The following is a 16,878-nucleotide window of genomic DNA, read 5'->3' as shown; positions in this document are numbered from 1 at the left end:
CAAGAGAATGTCACTGGATCAACCAACATCCAATAAACTGGGGCTGGACCAGGCAGTCTCTTTGAAGGCTTACCACAGAACTCTGGTTTCATGGGTGTACGGGCTGAAGATGAGTCCTGACTTAGCAAGAAGCCCGGGCGAAGAGTTTTATGAGACAATGGACTCTTCTGAGGATGGCAAATAATAGACTGAAGGAAAGGGCGTCTGAAAACTAGTGAAGTACAAAGAAAAAAGATGTTACATACTGGGCCCACACCCTCTGTGGAGTGGGTATAAATGCTCTCCGGAGGAGGGAGGGTGACCCACTGTTCCGAGGTCTGGAGAACTTGCGCTGCGTCTTCAACTGGGCTCCTCGCTCCCTCCGGCACCATGCCCTACAACTGCTGCCTGCCCACCATGAGCTGCCGCACCAGCTGCTCCTCCCGGCCCTGCGTGCCCCCCAGCTGCCACGGCTGCACCCTGCCCGGGGCCTGCAACATCCCCGCCAACGTGGGCAACTGCAACTGGTTCTGTGAGGGCTCCTTCAACGGCAACGAGAAGGAGACCATGCAGTTCCTGAATGACCGCCTGGCCAGCTACCTGGAGAAGGTCCGGCAGCTGGAGAGGGAGAACGCCGAGCTGGAGCAGCGCATCCAGGAGAGGAACCAGCAGCAGGAGCCCTTGGTGTGCCCTGCCTACCAGTCCTACTTCCGGACCATCGAGGAGCTCCAGCAGAAGGTGAGGGGTTCTGATGTCACGGCAAAAGAAGGGGAGCTTGCCATGGTTCTCAGCCTGGGATAGAGAAATGTTTCTTGCTTCCACTCTGTCATGATTCTTGCTTTGTCTTTTGTTGTTGTTTTGTTTTATGTTTTCTCAAGGTAGAGTCTCCCTTGCACTAGCCCATGTTGACCTGGAATTCACTCTGGAGTCTCAGGGTGGCCTCAAACTCATGGTGATCCTCCTACCTCTGCCTCCCGAGTGCTGGGATTAAAGGCGTGCGCCACCATATCAGGCCTTGCTTTCTCTTATAAAGAAATGGATGGTTTCATATCATTTGGCCTTTTCTTCCCCAGATCCTGTGCACCAAATCTGAGAATGCCAGGCTGGTGGTGCAGATTGACAATGCCAAGCTGGCTGCTGACGACTTCAGAACCAAGTGAGTTCAGTACCAAGTGGAAACCACATTGGTGTTTGTTTTTTAGCTTCTAATTTCAAATTGATTTCCATAGCTTTCCTGAATGTTAGATCAGTCCAATAGTTGTAAAAGATTCTGCTGAAGTGTGTGTGTGTGTGTGTGTGTGTGTGTGTGTGTGTGTGTAGGGGGTGGGCATGCAAAGCAATCACAAAATTAAGAAAGTGTTGAGTTTTGATGGAGCCTGTATAACCCCGTCTCCTGGGTTGACTCATTGCAGAAAACGAGAAGGCAAGGCAAATGAGGTTAGCCAGGACTTTTCCCTTGCGTCTTGAAGATCTGTCAGTTGCTGCTCTAATCCTGTCCTTGTGCACAGGTACGAGACGGAGCTGTCCCTGCGGCAGCTGGTGGAGTCCGACATCAACGGCCTGCGCAGGATCCTGGACGAGCTGACGCTGTGCAAGTCTGACCTGGAGGCGCAGGTGGAGTCCCTGAAGGAGGAGCTGCTGTGTCTCAAGAGGAACCACGAGGAGGTGAGAGCAGAAATGAGAGCTCAAGAGAGCTGGCTCGGCCTCAGGCCGATGGCTTTTGGGATACAACTATGAAGCACAGAACGGCTTTATGAATTCCCTATAAAACCACCAAGACCAATAACTCTTGATGAAAGAGAAGTCAGAGATAAAAGCTGTCCACGATCCCAGCCTTTCATTCAAAATTGTTTCCCAGGGCATCTTTCCATCTGCCAGCAACCGGCTGCCAGCTTGTAGAATGAGTTCTGAAGTTTATATATTAGTGCTATGCGAAGTTATCTTTCTCCTCCCAAAACCAGTACATCAAGGCAGATGACTGTGAGTCTGCACTGTTCCCAAGTTGTGACGAGGAATGAATGAAGGATGCTTCTTTTTCTTTGGAGGGTCCTTGGCATGATTTAACTTCTTCCTTGGCAGCAAGAATCATTTGATTTGTAATCTGAATTTGTAAGCCAACCTTTTGCGTCCTAAGGGTCTCATAGCCAGTTTTCAATCTGAAGACATGCTGTATTACTTTGTCTGTCTTTCAGTGGAAGCCAAGAAAATCCCTGGGAATTCGTTTTGAAGCCAAGTGGTGTAGCACAGTAGTGATGAGGAGGGACCTAGACCACATGGAGACCATTTTTGCCTTGAGCTGACCTCCCCCCATCCAAAGTTCCTTTTCTGAGGAAATGACTAACAGGGCTTCAAGAAGTAGGGTCCATGGCTGAGCTCCATCTCCCCCACCCACTGAGGATAGTAACACTTGTGTTATCTTTTCTTTCTTTCCTTCCTTCCTTCCTTCCTTCCTTCCTTCCTTCCTTCCTTCCTTTCTTTCTTTCTTTCTTTCTTTCTTTCTTTCTTTCTTTCTGTCTTTCTCTCTCTGTCTCTCTTTCTTTCTTCCTTTTTTTCACCTACAGGAAGTCAACACCCTGCGCTGCCAGCTGGGAGACCGCCTCAACGTGGAGGTGGACGCCGCTCCCACCGTGGACCTGAACCGGGTGCTGAACGAGACCAGGTGTCAGTACGAGGCTCTGGTGGACACCAACCGCCGGGAGGTGGAGGAATGGTTCACCACGCAGGTGGGTACCGAAGCGTGTGGCTGCGCAGGAACGGAGCCCCCCAAGGCTCTAGTGCCGGGTCTGACCCTGTCTCCTCCCCTCGGCTGTTGCAGACCGAGGAGCTCAACAAGCAGGTGGTGTCCAGCTCCGAGCAGCTGCAGAACTACCAGGCGGAGATCATCGAGCTGAGACGCACGGTCAACGCCCTGGAGATCGAGCTGCAGGCCCAGCACAACCTGGTGTGTAGTGTCCAGACCCGCGGCTGGCCAGGGTGCAGTCGGGGAGGCTGCATCAGTGGGGTGCCCCACTCTTAGCTCTTGAAGCCTGTGACTTCTTTGGAAGCCCATGGGGGACCCCTGAAGGAGCCGCCCCTTGACCTCCCTTGTGCTCCCCACCACAGAGGAACTCTCTGGAAAACACGCTGACAGAGAGCGAGGCCCGCTACAGCTCCCAGCTGTCCCAGGTGCAGTGCCTGATCACCAACGTGGAGTCCCAGCTCTCGGAGATCCGGGCTGACCTGGAGCGGCAGAACCAGGAGTACCAGGTGCTGCTGGACGTGCGGGCCCGGCTGGAGTGTGAGATCAACACGTACAGGGGCCTGCTGGAGAGCGAGGACTGCAAGTGAGTGCAGAGCTGGAAGTGTTTGATAAAGGCTGCCACAGTTGGGCTCCCCAGTGATTGCATATCTTAGAAAGAAAATCATGCCTTCCCACCAGACATGCTCAAACAGAACTCAGCAAAAATATACTGGAGCTATCACTCAACACATCAGAAGCCTGAATGAGATTGTGTAGCCCATTCTATCATGATATGAACATATGATGTGTAATCAATGATATGTCTCCCTACACCACTTTATTATATAGATAATATATTTCTATACAATAGCTTATCTTATCATATAACTACCTTCAGGCAGGCTGGATCAACATTTCCCCTATTCTCTAGATGAGGAAGCTAGGACTTAGAGAGAAGGTAAGTACTATGTTTAATGTCAGCAGCTAGGAGAAGTCAGAGTTGCAGACTTCCTGTGTAGTACTTGTGACATTCTCTGACAAGAGTTTTAAGCCGGGCCAAGTTCTCACAGTCATTCTTCCACTCCTGGGTTCTCTGGTATATGATTATACGTTCCCCCTAACTTACCTTTCTGTACCATTCTTTGCCTCCAGGTTGCCCTGCAATCCCTGCGCCACGACCAACGCGTGCGGCAAACCCATTGGACCCTGCGTCTCCAATCCTTGCGCCCCTTGCCCACCCCCTGCCCCCTGCACACCCTGTGTCCCACGTCCCCGCTGTGGGCCCTGCAACTCTTTTGTGCGGTAGAACCCAGGAATGCCAGAGGAACAAGGCTTAGGGCTGCACAGCTTTGAGCTGGCCCTTAGTTCACAGGACCAAAAAGGGCCTGAAAACGCAAACTGAATGGTGGGAGGGGCCTCACCGATGCCGCCAAGACTCTCACCGGAACCCTTCAGCCTTTAGCCATGGCAACCAGGTCCAGACCACCCCTGTCTGCCCCCTCCCTTAACCTGGAATTGATTCTTTTGCTCACCCAGAAAACTCTCTGAAGTGCCAGCAGCCCTCCCTTGCAACCTCCTAATAAATGCCATTTTCCTGGCAAAGCAGACGCCTTGCTCATTGGTATTCATTTGTTGGAATGTGCTTGTCACCAGAGGACTCTATAAAAAGCCACTTGAAAGTCAGACTATATGACCACATGACAAGAGCTGACCTCTGACTGGTGGGTCATGACTGGCCTCACAGGTGAGGCAGACAGGCCAGTAGGGAGGAGGGCAGGGCTGCTGCTGTGATGTGGCTCCTAGCCCTTCCACCCTTTCTGGATTTTTCTCATGACTGACTTCCTCCCAGAGCTGCTGGTACCCAGATCTGATGCTTTATTTATTTATTTTTGTGGTAGGGTCTTGCTCTAGCCCAGGCTGACCTGGAATTCACAATGTAGTCCCAGATTGGCCTCGAACTCACAGCGATCCTCCTACCTCTGCCTCTCAAGTGTTGGGATTACAGGTGTGAGCCACCACGCCCGGCTCCGTCCAGATACAAACATTGGAGACATAAGTGGAGGGTGGGGGGCAGTGAAGAAGCTCTGGAAAGCTCCTTCCTGAGCAGGATCTGTGGGTCCAGCGTCGTATGGTCCTGGGCTATTGCCGGCCCCAGGAAGCTCAGGAGCACCCTGTGAAGGAACTCTGGCTTTCCTTGCCATACCCAGCACTTCCTTCTTTCCCTCCTGTCTGTAGATCAGCGAAAGCCCAGGCTTCCAGTTGCTGGATCCCTTCCCTGACTGTGTAGTGAGAGACCCCATCAGCTCCTTCTGAAAACCTACGGCTTTTCTCACTTTGGTCTCAGACCTGTTCAGCAGATGCTAAGCGGTGGGGTGGTGAGAGACACACAAAGACAGTTCCTAACTACCAGTGACTTACAAGTTGATGAAAGGAAGCTAGCTCTGAGGTCAGTGCTGCTGTGAGCGGCAGTGTCTCTACACTGTGGACAACGAGGCTGGTACTGGAAACAAATCTCTGAGCTCCACAAAGGGCAAGCCTGGGGGTGGAGGGGAACTGATGGCATTAGGAGTTATTAAGAAAGGATATTTGTCTTTTACTGTAATGGAGATCCATGGACATGTTAAGCACCAGTTTCCCCAATCTTCAGAGGATCATTTTGATGCCATCACCTACTTCTGTGAAACATGGTCAGGTCCTGTGAGCTGACATAATAAAGTAAATTCAAATGATATCTTTTAAAAAAGGTTTTATTTTTATTTATTTATTTGAGAGAGAAAGAGGGAATGAGAGAGAGAGAAAATGAGGGAATGGGCAGGCCAGGGCCTCCAACCACTGAGAGCGAACTCCAGATGCGTGTGCCATCTTGTGCATTTGGTGTATGTGGGTCCTGGGGAACTGAACCTGGGTCCTTTGGCTTTGCAGGCAAGCACCTTAACCACTAAGCCATTTCTCCAGCCCTCAAGTGATATTTTTTCCGTTGTGTTTGCACCATGTAAAATTCCTACCAGAAATGCACAGGGCCCCAGCTTCTCCTAATATTTGTTATTTTGTTGGTTTTTAATGGGTGTGAAGTGGCACCTCGCTGTGTTTTGTATTTCCCGTGATCAATGAAGCTGGGCATCTCCTCCTGACAGTTTGTGCATCTTCCTTGGAGAATGCTTATTTAAGTCCTTTCCCCATTTTAATTATTTTTGTCATTTAGTTTTAGTTCATAATAAATTCTGGGCATTAATCCTCATCAGATATATGAGTTTCTTTGTTTATTCTCTCTCTCCCTCTTTCTCTGTTTCTTTCTTTCCTTTTTTTTTGTTTCCTCCAAGGGCTTCACTCACAATACTGAGTTATATGTCCAACTCGCTGTGTATTTTCTTGATGGTGTCCTTTGATGAACAAACGTTTTACTTGTGATGAAGTTCATTTTGTCCATGTTTTTCTTGGGTTGCCTGAGTTTTCTGTGCTATATCCAAGAAATTATTGCCAGATGTAGTTTTAGCTTGTATGATTTTTTGTTTTGGCCTTTGATTCCCCCTTGGGTTAATTTTTTATGTATAGCATAAGCTGAACACTGAAGTTTATTCATTTGCTTGCGGAGAGTTAGTTTTCTCAGTACATTTGTTGAGAGGACCCTCTTCACCGAGCAATCCTGATGGAGGTCATTTCGTCATGAATGTGGAGAATGTGATTTCTGGGCCCTCAAGTTTTATTGGCCTTGGAAGTTGATCCTTATGCCAGTACCATAGTCCTTTGACCACTGTAGGTTTGTATTAAGTTTTGAAATCAGGAAATGCCAGTTTTCCAATTTTATGATTTTTTTTAAAAACATTATTCTTCTCTATTTATTTATGAGAGAGATACAGAGCGAGAGAGAGAGACAGGTAGAGAAAGAGAGAATGGTGCACTAGGGCCTCCAGCCAGTGCAAACGAACTCCAGATGCACGTGCCACCTTGTGCAGCTGGCTCCTTGGGAATCCTGGGGAATAGAACCTGGGTTCTTTGGCTTTGTAGACATGGCCTTAACTGCTAAGCCATCTCTCCAGCCTCAATTTTATGATTTAAAACATTGTTTAGACTTTTGTGGAATTCCTTGGGATCTAATAAAATTTTAGGTTGGGGTTTTCTATTTTTGCAAAAGAAAAAGTCATTGGAATTTTCATAGGAATAACATGAAACCAATAGTTTTTTTTTGGCCTATATTAACAATAGCAAAGCTTCAAATACATTTTTTTCAAGGTAGTGTCTCACTCTAGCCCAGGATGACCTGGATTGTGTAGTCTCAGGCTGGCCTCAAACTCACAGTGGTCCTCCTACCTCTGCTTCCTAAATTCTGGGATTAGAGGCATGGAGCACAATGCCTGGCAGAATGCCTTTTTATTTATTTCTTTAATTTTTTCACCTCTGTCTTATAATTTCCTATATACAAGTCTTTTACTATAGTGGCTAAATTTGTTTCTAACTGGTTCTTTCTTTGTGATGTTTTTGTAAATGGAACTTCTTCTTGATTTCCTTTTTAACATTTCATTACTAGTATATAGAAATGCAATTTGACACCTTAATTTTATTGTAGCATGCAAGTCAGATTTGAGATAAAGTTTGCAGTTCTAATCTACAGGACCTTAATTAAATAAAGTTGACTTGTTCTTAGCCACTGGCTTTGTGGACATTTGTGACAGCAGAAACATGAAACTATATAGCTCTAATCTTTTGAATGCCTATTTTAGGTTGGGTAAATTAGTAGGTTGTTATCTCAATATTTATAATAATTCTAGAAATTAGAATAATTCTTCAGGTAAGAACACTGAGCAATGGGAATTTGCTAAAAAATCATGTTTGATTATTAAAAAATAAGGGTTTTGAACTAGGTCCTATCTAGTTCTAGATAATACACTATTAAAATTATGAAGAATGTTTTAAAAAATCAGAGCAAGTCGGGCTCGGTGGCGCACGCCTTTAATCCCAGCACTTGGGAGGCAGAGGTAGGAGGATCTCCGTGAGTTTTAGGCCACCCTGAGATTACCTAGTGAATTCCAAGTCAGTCTGGGCTAGAGTGAGACCCTACCTTGAAAAACCAAAAAAAAAAACAAAAACAAAAACAAACAAACAAACAAACAAAAAAAACAACCAAAAAAACAAACAAACAAACAAAAAAAAAACAGAGCAAAATGTACATATTCAGGTCAATAGCATTCTTTAATGTAATATCTCCTCCACATAGTTTCCTCATATGGGCAGAGTCCTAACTAATTTCTGGTATCTTCAGGAATTGCCTTTGAAGTCAATTATGGGTCATAATTACATGGGGTTTTGTGTGTTTTTAATTACCTAACTTGATAGTTCACATTACCCATAGCCTCTCCTTGACTGGTTTCAAAAAAGTTCAAAACAATTCAGTGGAGAAAGACTTGCCATTAGCAAACTGAACATTAGAAAAACAAAACAAGGGGTTGGAGAGATGGCTCAGTGGCTAAAGGTGCTTGATTTCAAACCCTACTGGCCTGGGTTTGATTCTCCAGTACCCATGTAAAAGCCCGATGCACAAAAAGAAAATTACACAGCCCTTGGCCATACTGAAATCTCTGGGTTTTTTTTTGCTGCTTTGAGTAGAGGTAATACCTTTAAGAAAGGAACATTATAGTTATGGAATAAACTTACCTGATCTGTCAATCGTGCCATCTTCTTTTGGTGTGTGTGCGCGCAGTGTATGCACGTGCCCCTGTGCATGTGCGTGGAAGCCAGAGAGAACACCCGTGTCCTCCTCCAAGTCTCTCTGTGCTGTTTGCTTGAGAGGGAGTCTGGACCTGGAGCTGCCTTTTCTTTTTTTCTTTCATCAGCAAATCCCGGCAATTCTTCAGTCTCTGCCTGCAATGGGCCTGGGGTCACAGGCATGTGTGGCCATGCCCAGCTTTTCTCATGGGTACTGGGGATTGATCTCACGCCCTGTCAGGTCCTCATGCTTGCCTGGTGAGTGGTCTTACCCACTGAGCCATCTCCTCAGCCCCAGGTCATGTTTTGAAATCCAAAAACAAAAAAGCAAGTCTTTCTAGCTATACCTCAAAATTGTAAATAAATGTGCCCCACATCCTGTTAAACACTTCCCCATGGCTTTAAAATTTTTTCCAGGGCTGGAGAGATGGCTTAGCGGTTAAGCGCTTGCCTGTGAAGCCTAAGGACCCCGGTTCGAGGCTCGGTTCCCCAGGTCCCACGTTAGCCAGATGCACAAGGGGGTGCACGTGTCTGGAGTTCATTTGCAGAGGCTGGAAGCCCTGGCGCGCCCATTCTCTCTCTCTCCCTCTACTTGTCTTTCTCTCTGTGTCTGTCACTCTCAGATAAATAAATAAAAAAATGAACCAAAAAATATTTAAAAAAAAATTTTTTTCCAGGTGTCCATCATCATCTTCAGATACATAACAGAACACAGTGGTGATTTGGAATAACCCAGAGAACTTTAAAAGACATCGAAGCCCAATTTTGGAGTCTACCGTCAGATGATAGTGGTTTAAAATCCAGCCTGGCACCGTGTGGGCTGTGGAAGCTCTGTAGGAGATGAGTTCCTTTCTTTTCCTTATGTTTTCTTTGCATGAGTGCATGTATGTGTGTGTGTGCTGTGTTGGTGTGTCATGTGTGGTGCACACATGCATGCATGTCTCTGTGTGGGGGTGTGTTGTGTTGTGTTGGTGTGTCCTGCGTGGTGCATGCATGGTCTCTTGGAGCTCCAAGCTGGCCTGTAACTCCCTGTGTAGCTGAGGATGACGCTGGACTCCCGATCCTCCTACCTCTACCTTTCAAGTGCTAGGATTTTAGGAAAGCACAGCTATTCCTGGTTTTTTGTATGGTTCTGAGGATGGAACTCAGGGCTTCATACATGCTAAGAAGGCCCTCCACCACTGAGCCCCGTGCCTAGCCCTGTGATGAGTTTCTGGTGAGCTTGCCACTGAGCAGAATATGGATGCTAGTCTGCACCAGCAGCCTTGCATCCTTGGATCGAGCATGGAAAATTCCTGAGCTTCAGGTTCCCCAGAGCAAATGTAGACATAACCCATCTCTTGGCTCCCTTCTTTGTACACTTGCAAGAAGCATAGCATGCTAGACTTATGGAAACATTTTGTATTTGATATTTTATTAGGATTATTAATGATTCTAAATATTACTGACTTAACACATAGCTGTGCTTGTTTTTTAGCATAGGTTCATTCAATTTTATTATTTCTGATTTTAATTTTATTTTATGCAGATTGTAACAGGGTGTACTCTTTTAGTTCCTCGCCCCTGCTCCCATTTCCCTGGAGCCCTCCTCAGTGGGGCTATGGTAGTCACTGAGGGGTCATGAGGGCCTCAGTCATTCCCTGTGGGGTAGTGGGGGACCACATCTCAGGGTACTCCTACCCACTGTGGCCCTTTCAATCTTTCCGCGCCCTCTTCCGCAATGCTGCCCGAATCCTGGCAGGCCTGTTGGCAGTCTGCCTTGGTGTTGATCTCTCTGTGACTTCTGGATTTCTGCTTTGATGGGTTTTGATTGAGCGCTGTCTGTCACCATCGCCCTGGAGCTGGTTATCAGGCTATAGCTAGGCTATTTTTATTTTCAAGTTGGGGTCTCCCTCTAGCCCAGGCTGACCTGGAATTCACTCTGTTGTAGTCTCAGGCTGGCTTCCAACTTATAGCCTTCCTCCTACCTCCGCCTCCCAAGTGCTGAGATTAAAGGCATGCACTCCCATGCCCAGCTATAGCTGGGCTCTTTAAAGGTAGAAAAGTATGGCCATGTATGTGTGCATATGTATATTTTCTTTTTCCTTTTTAATTTCATGCTCAAGAGTCAAACTCATATACTATTCTGCTGTTTTTCACACCACCATTTCTTTCTTCTTTAAATCCAGCCTGGCAACAGGAACATATACTCTATTCCATTACTCAGCATTATTTCTTGTCCATCTGTCCCTAGGTTATTGGGCATTTCCAGTGTTCTTTGATGATTTGTTTATTGGCTCCTGTCCTGTCCTGTCTGCTGGATTCCTAGACAACTGTAAATATCATTCTTGGATGTTTGAATTCTCCCCCCGCCCAACTTATCTCCTGAATATTGTTATTTTCTGGTACTTTCCCCCCCATTTCCTAACAAACTTTATGCTTCTTACAGGAGGGAGCAATGATACATTTTTCACCCTGATATCTAGGGCCCAAGCCACCATCTGGGTTCTTTGGTGCATGAGGCTGCCGTCAGCATCTTCAGAAAGCACAGAGGGCTTTCCAGAAGGGCTCAGCATTTTCCTTTGTGAAAGACCATCCCATCATTTCTAGGACTCAGGCTTTATGACGCGCCTGTGGAAGTTGCCACCTCTAAACTCCCAGTTTACAGAAGAGTGAAGCAATGTGCATGAAGCCTGGGTGCGGTGTGCCCTCTGTCCGTTCGCACAGAGCTGCCACAGGAACCCACCGCCTCACCTCTGCCTTCTCTAGTCCTTGTGCTTGGAACACCCTGGCCTGGGTCAGTGTCCCATCAGTCTCACTCACAATTGGCATGGTGGGCTGGGCAGACTTGCAGTGACTTGTTCATGTCATTTTGACTAGTTAAGTCTCCTCTTAATGTCTCCAAGTCTTAAAAACATTGGGGTGTGGTGTGTATGTATGAGAAAGAGAGAAAGACAGGGAGAGAGAGAACAGGAATATATGTGCCATAGCACACATGTGGAGGTCAGAGGACAAGCATGGGAGTCAGTGCTTCTACCTTCTTCGACGCAGGGCCTCTGTGTTGGCTATTGCGCATGCCATGCCTGCTGGCCTGTGAGTTTCTGTTAGTTCTCCAGTCTCTGCCTCCATCCTCAACACAGCAGAGCTGGGATCACAGGCGAATGCTACCAAGTCTGGCTTTAGGTGGTTCTGGGGATCTGAACTCAGGTCCTCATGTTTGGACAGTAAGTGCCTTATCCACTGAGCCATATCCCTAACCCATCTCTGATTCTTTATCTCTGATGTACAGTGATAATAATAACGGAATGTGACCACCCCGGGCTCAGGGTGTTTGGAGAACTATGTGAAGAGACTTAGTGTCTGACCAGAAAGTGATCTGTTTCCTTCGTCCCTCACTGTCTAAGACCCTGCTTTCTCTGACATTAATTCATGTCCCTCTGGTTTTGGTATTCTATTTATTTATTTATTTACTTTCACACACAGAATAAGAGAGAGAGAGAGAGAGAGAGAGAGAGAGAACAGAGAGACAGAATGCACCAGAGCCTCTAGCCACTGCAAAGGGATTCCAGATGCATGCGCTACTTTGTGCATCTGGCTTTACACAGGTACTGGGGAATAAAACATGGGTCCTGAGGCTTTTCAGGCAAGCGCCTCAACCACTGAGTGATCTCTCCAGCCCCAGGTTTGGCATTCTTTGATTCTAGTAAATTGAACTATCTTTTAAGTAAATTCTACCACTTCTTACGAGGTTATATGTGCAGGGCCAGGCAGGTAGGTTTTCACTGGGCTATGCTCAGAAGAGACAAACTAATTTCTAACATGGAGATATGAATCAATGATGTGAAAGGACAGAACATTAAGTGAGAGGAGACCAGAAAGAAAGAAAAATAAATCTACAGAGTGAAGGACAAGGAACAGGGATGAATCTAAGAATTTCTTAGTATCACAAATTAGAGAAGACTGTGCGCTAAACAGAAGAGTTTTGCACTGCACAGAGGTATTTAGTGCCAGGAGTCAGACACCCGAGTTGTTCAAATCCCAGCCCCGCCACGAAGTAGATATATCTTAGGCAAATTCTGAGCCTTTTATAATTTGTTTGTAAAACAGCAATAAAAGGCCAAACTCTTACTGTTGCTTTTAAATATCTTTTTATTTTATTTATTTATTTTTTGTTTTTTGAGGTAAGGTCTCACTGTAGCCCAGGCTGACCTGGAATTCACTATGGAGTCTCAGGGTGGCCTCGAACTCACTGTGATCCTCCTAAGTCCTCCTCCCGAGGGCTGGGACCACGCCCGGCTCTATTTCATGTTTTATAAGCTGAGAGAAAGAGATGAGAGAGAGAAAGAAGGAATGGACACATCAGGATCTCCTGCCACTGCCAAGAAATTCCATATGCATACGGCACTTTGTACACCTGGCTTAATGTGGCTCTTGGGGAACCAAACCCAGGCTGCCAGGCTTGGAAAAGGAGCACCTTTAACCTTTGAGTCATCTCTCCCTCCCCAACTTTATTGTTGTTTTGTTACTGGGAGAGTCAAATGAGGAAGTGCTAACGCTTCCTTAGTCTTTTGCTTAGCGCACAATAGGTATTCATGGAATGGTACCATCATACCATCCTCAGCATAGCCACCACCAACACTGACAGCATCATTGTTATGGATAGCTGTAGGGCTGGAGGACTCCCCCAGGATGAATAGGGCTTGTTTCAATGCCATTACCAAAAAGGAGAACTTGGTGGCAGTACAATTCCATGTAAAGAATTTGTCTTCTTTAAGAGCTAAAGGAAGGGTAGGACTCCTTACAATGTGCTCCCTCCAGACATAAAATGGCCTGGATATCCATGACCTCACAGTGGCTGACACTACCTACACAAGACCATCATAATAGGAGGAAAAGATCATCACATCAAAATAAAAGAGAGGCTGATTGAGATGGGGAGCGGATATGATGGAGAATGGAATTTCAAGGGGGAAAGTGTGGGTGGGGGGAGGGAGGGTATTACCATGGGATATTTTTTTATAATCATGGAAAATGTTAAAAAATAAAATAAAGATATATTAAAAAAGAATGACTTCAGCCCAGGGATGGTGGTGCATGCCTTTAATCCCAGTACTCAGAAGGCAGAGATAGGAGGATCTTTGTGAGCTCGAAGCCACCCTGAGACCACATATCAAATTCCAGGTCAGCCTGGGATACAGAAAGACCCTACCTTAAAACAAAACAAAACAAACAGATAAACAAACAAGCCAAAAGAAAAAAAAAAAAAAGACTCCAGGGCTCAGAGGATGGCTCAGCAGCTAAAGGCGCTTGCTTGCAAAGCCTGCTGGTCCAGGGGTCAACTGCCCAGTACTCATGTAAAGTCAATTGCACAAAGTGGCACATACATCTGGAGTTCATTTGCAGTGGCTAGAAGCCCTGGTATGCCTATTCTCTTTTTCTCTCTGTTACCCCCTTTGCAAGTAAATAAATAAAAATTCATAAAAAAGAAAAAAAAAAAAGAACTCCGAATAAGTTAACAAAACCCACAAGGTCAGGAACATCTTATTCTAGTCTCTTAATGCCAACATTTGCATTTTCCTTGATTATTCACGAGAGAGTTCTGTCTGTGCCCTTTAGCACTTATAAGGAGAGTGAGCTTTGACCAACACTAGTTTGACACGAGCAGTGTGTCTAGGTGTCTGCTTAACAAAGTTGAGTTTTCATGAAATTCTTCCTCTGAACCATCTGGGCCCAGAACAGGAAGGGCAAAGTTGACCAAAGTAATCACTATCATCCCATGATGTTCATAAACAATACTTTTCTCAGTTTGCACAAAACCACAAAGTAGGCAAATTTATTATTATGTTAGCTTAAAAAATAAATAAAATAAGACTAGAAGGGAACTGATTTTTTTTCTGAGCACATATATATATCATAGGCAGATATATGAATCACGTAACTTCAAATGTGTGTTTTTTGGGGGCTAACGTGAATAAAATAGCAGGATAGGAAGCCCTGGACCTCCTTGCTCTCATGGTTGAACCATTTTGGCAATACGACTCAGATCAGTTACCTTTGTGGAGTATCCAGGAAGTAGCCAGGAGACTCTTGAACATTGGGTAAATGAAATCAGCCAAACTAAAGGTAGTAAAAAAAAATTCAAGACACTTTCTATCAATTATTTCTACCCCCATCATGCCTTATGATTAAGAGAAAACTCCCACATCCCACCTCTGTGGCAAGGGAAGGAAAAATGATTGGGCCATACATTCAACACTGATTTTAAAATATTTTTAGTATTTTATTTATTATTGGAAAGTGAGAGAAGAAAAGGCAGGTAGAGAATGGGTGCACCAGGGCTTCTAGCCACTGCAAACAACCTCCAGATGCATGCACCACCTTGTGCATCTGGCTCATGTGGGTACCGGGGAATTGAACCCGGTCCTTAGGCTTTGCAGGCAGGTGCCTTAGCTGCTAAGGACAACATGGATTTTTTTTTCTCAGCTTTTATTTGCTTATCTTGGAGGGTTCATGAGACCCAGTCTCCTTTGGCCAGCTGGGAGCCTCTGGGGAGCCCAGGAGCCCAGTGCAGAGTGAGGACACCAGAGCTCTGCCCGTGCCTATTGGTGACATGAGGGCTTTCTCCTGCGTGGAGATAGTTCATGTAGACCGGGAGAGAGGGCTGTTCTGCCTAATGCACAGATACCAGCATACAGAGTCAAAGAAAACGAAGAAACAGAGAAAATGTCCCCAGAAAGAAATAAAAACAACCTCTCCAACCTGACATGTGTAAAATGGGACATACGTATGAAAGAGAATTCAAAGGAGCCACCACAAAGAGGCTATATGGGAGTGGGAAACAATATATGAATGAATTGAGAATTTCAGCTGAGAGAAAAATGCAAAAAAAAAAAAAAAAAAAAAGCACTGAACTGAAATCATGGTGCCGATGACCAGGATAGTTGAACTGAAAAGTTCTCTAGAGGAGCTCAAAGGCACTCTGAATGAATAGAAGAAAGGACAAACTCAAAGACAGGACACTGGGTAGTTTTCATTCAGGGACGCAAAAGATGACAGGAATGGATGGACAAAGGAAGGAAAGCTGGGCTTGAAAGATTGCTTAGTGGTTAAGGCTCTTGCCTGCAAAGCCTAAGGACCCAGGTTCAATTCCTCAGAACCCTTTAAGCCAGATGCACATGGTGGCACATGCAATCTGGAGTTTGTTTGCAGTGGCTGGAGGCCCTGGTGTGCCCATTCTCTCCCTCCCTCCATCTCTCTAATAAATACATAAACATGAACTATTTTTTTTGAAGAATAAGGAAAGCTGAAGGGACCCATAGAGCATCATTAAGCAGATCAATGTATGCATTATGGGAGACCCAGAAGGAGAGAGAAGGAAAGAGCTTCTAGCTTCTTAGAAAGAAACAGTGGCCCAACCTCCTTAAATCTCAGGGAGAAGTGGACATTCAGATTCCTGAAGCCCAGTGGATCCGTGGCCCAAGGAAATCCACATTGGTGCACAGGATTCAACTGGAGAAAATCAAAGACCAGAGTCTACTACAGAGCTCCTTACATCTCCACGTCCACTGATGCTCTGTGCACAACAGCTAGGAAACAGAACCAGCCTAGTCAGCCATCAACTGATGCATGGATAATAAACACGTGGTACATATGCAATGGAGTTTCATTCAGCTGTAAAGAAATAACTAATTATGGGGCTGGAGATGTGAGCTGGCGGTTAAGCGCTTGTCTGTGAAGTCTAAGAAGCCTGGTTTGAGGCTCGATTCTCCAGGACCCACATAAGCCAGATGCACAAGGGGGCGCATGCATCTGGAGTTAGTTTGCAGTGGCTGGAGGTCCTGGTGCGCCCATTCTCTCTTTCTCTCTCTCTCTCTGCCTCTTTCTCTCTCTGTCTGTTGCTTTCAAATAAATAAATAAAAATAAACAAAAAAGTTAAAAAAGAAATAACTAATTATGACGTTTGCAGGAGAATGGGTGGAACTGGAAAGTATTATAGTGAGATGTAGGCTCAAAAGGGCCATTGCCGTATGTTCTCTCCCATGTGCAGCCCCTAGCCTGGAGTCTTCAGACCTGTGAGTACAACCTGGAGAGTCCAGAGAAATCAGCAAGTTTCTATGAGGACTGAGGGCAGCGGGATTTAGTGCAGGAGGTAGTGGGTCATAAGTGATAGGAGGACTGGAGAGATGGCTTAGCGGTTAAGTGCTTGCCTGTGAAGCCTAAGGACCCCGGTTCGAGGCTCGATTCCCCAGGACCCACATAAGCCAGATGCACAAGGTGGCACATGCCTCTGGAGTTCGTTTGCAGTTGCTGGAGGCCCTGGAATGCCCATTCTCTCTCTCTCTCTCTCTCTCTCAAGTTCTGCCTTTCTCTCTGTGTCTGTCGCTCTCAAATAGATAAATAAAAAGTGAACAAAAATAATTAAAAAAATAATTGATATGAGAACAGATGGGGGGATACTGGGATTACAGAAGGACCAAGGATTAAGCAGGGAGGAAGACAGG

General features: G+C 45.8%; 1 protein-coding gene across 1 annotated transcript; it reads left to right on the top strand.

Annotated features, from left to right (window-relative positions):
- The first annotated feature begins 369 nt into the window (after positions 1–369).
- On the top strand, positions 370–4,004 carry LOC123463413 (keratin, type I cuticular Ha1). The gene is made up of 7 exons (XM_045158606.1): positions 370–717; positions 1,053–1,135; positions 1,488–1,644; positions 2,541–2,702; positions 2,795–2,920; positions 3,082–3,302; positions 3,851–4,004. The coding sequence occupies exons 1-7, from the start codon at positions 370–372 to the stop codon at positions 4,002–4,004; spliced, it is 1,251 nt and encodes a 416-aa protein (XP_045014541.1).
- The last annotated feature ends 12,874 nt before the right edge of the window (positions 4,005–16,878 follow it).

Source organism: Jaculus jaculus, chromosome 9 (genome assembly GCF_020740685.1).
Source record: "Jaculus jaculus isolate mJacJac1 chromosome 9, mJacJac1.mat.Y.cur, whole genome shotgun sequence".
NCBI classification, from domain to species: domain Eukaryota; kingdom Metazoa; phylum Chordata; class Mammalia; order Rodentia; family Dipodidae; genus Jaculus; species Jaculus jaculus.
This window is presented reverse-complemented; position numbering and strand designations above follow the sequence as displayed.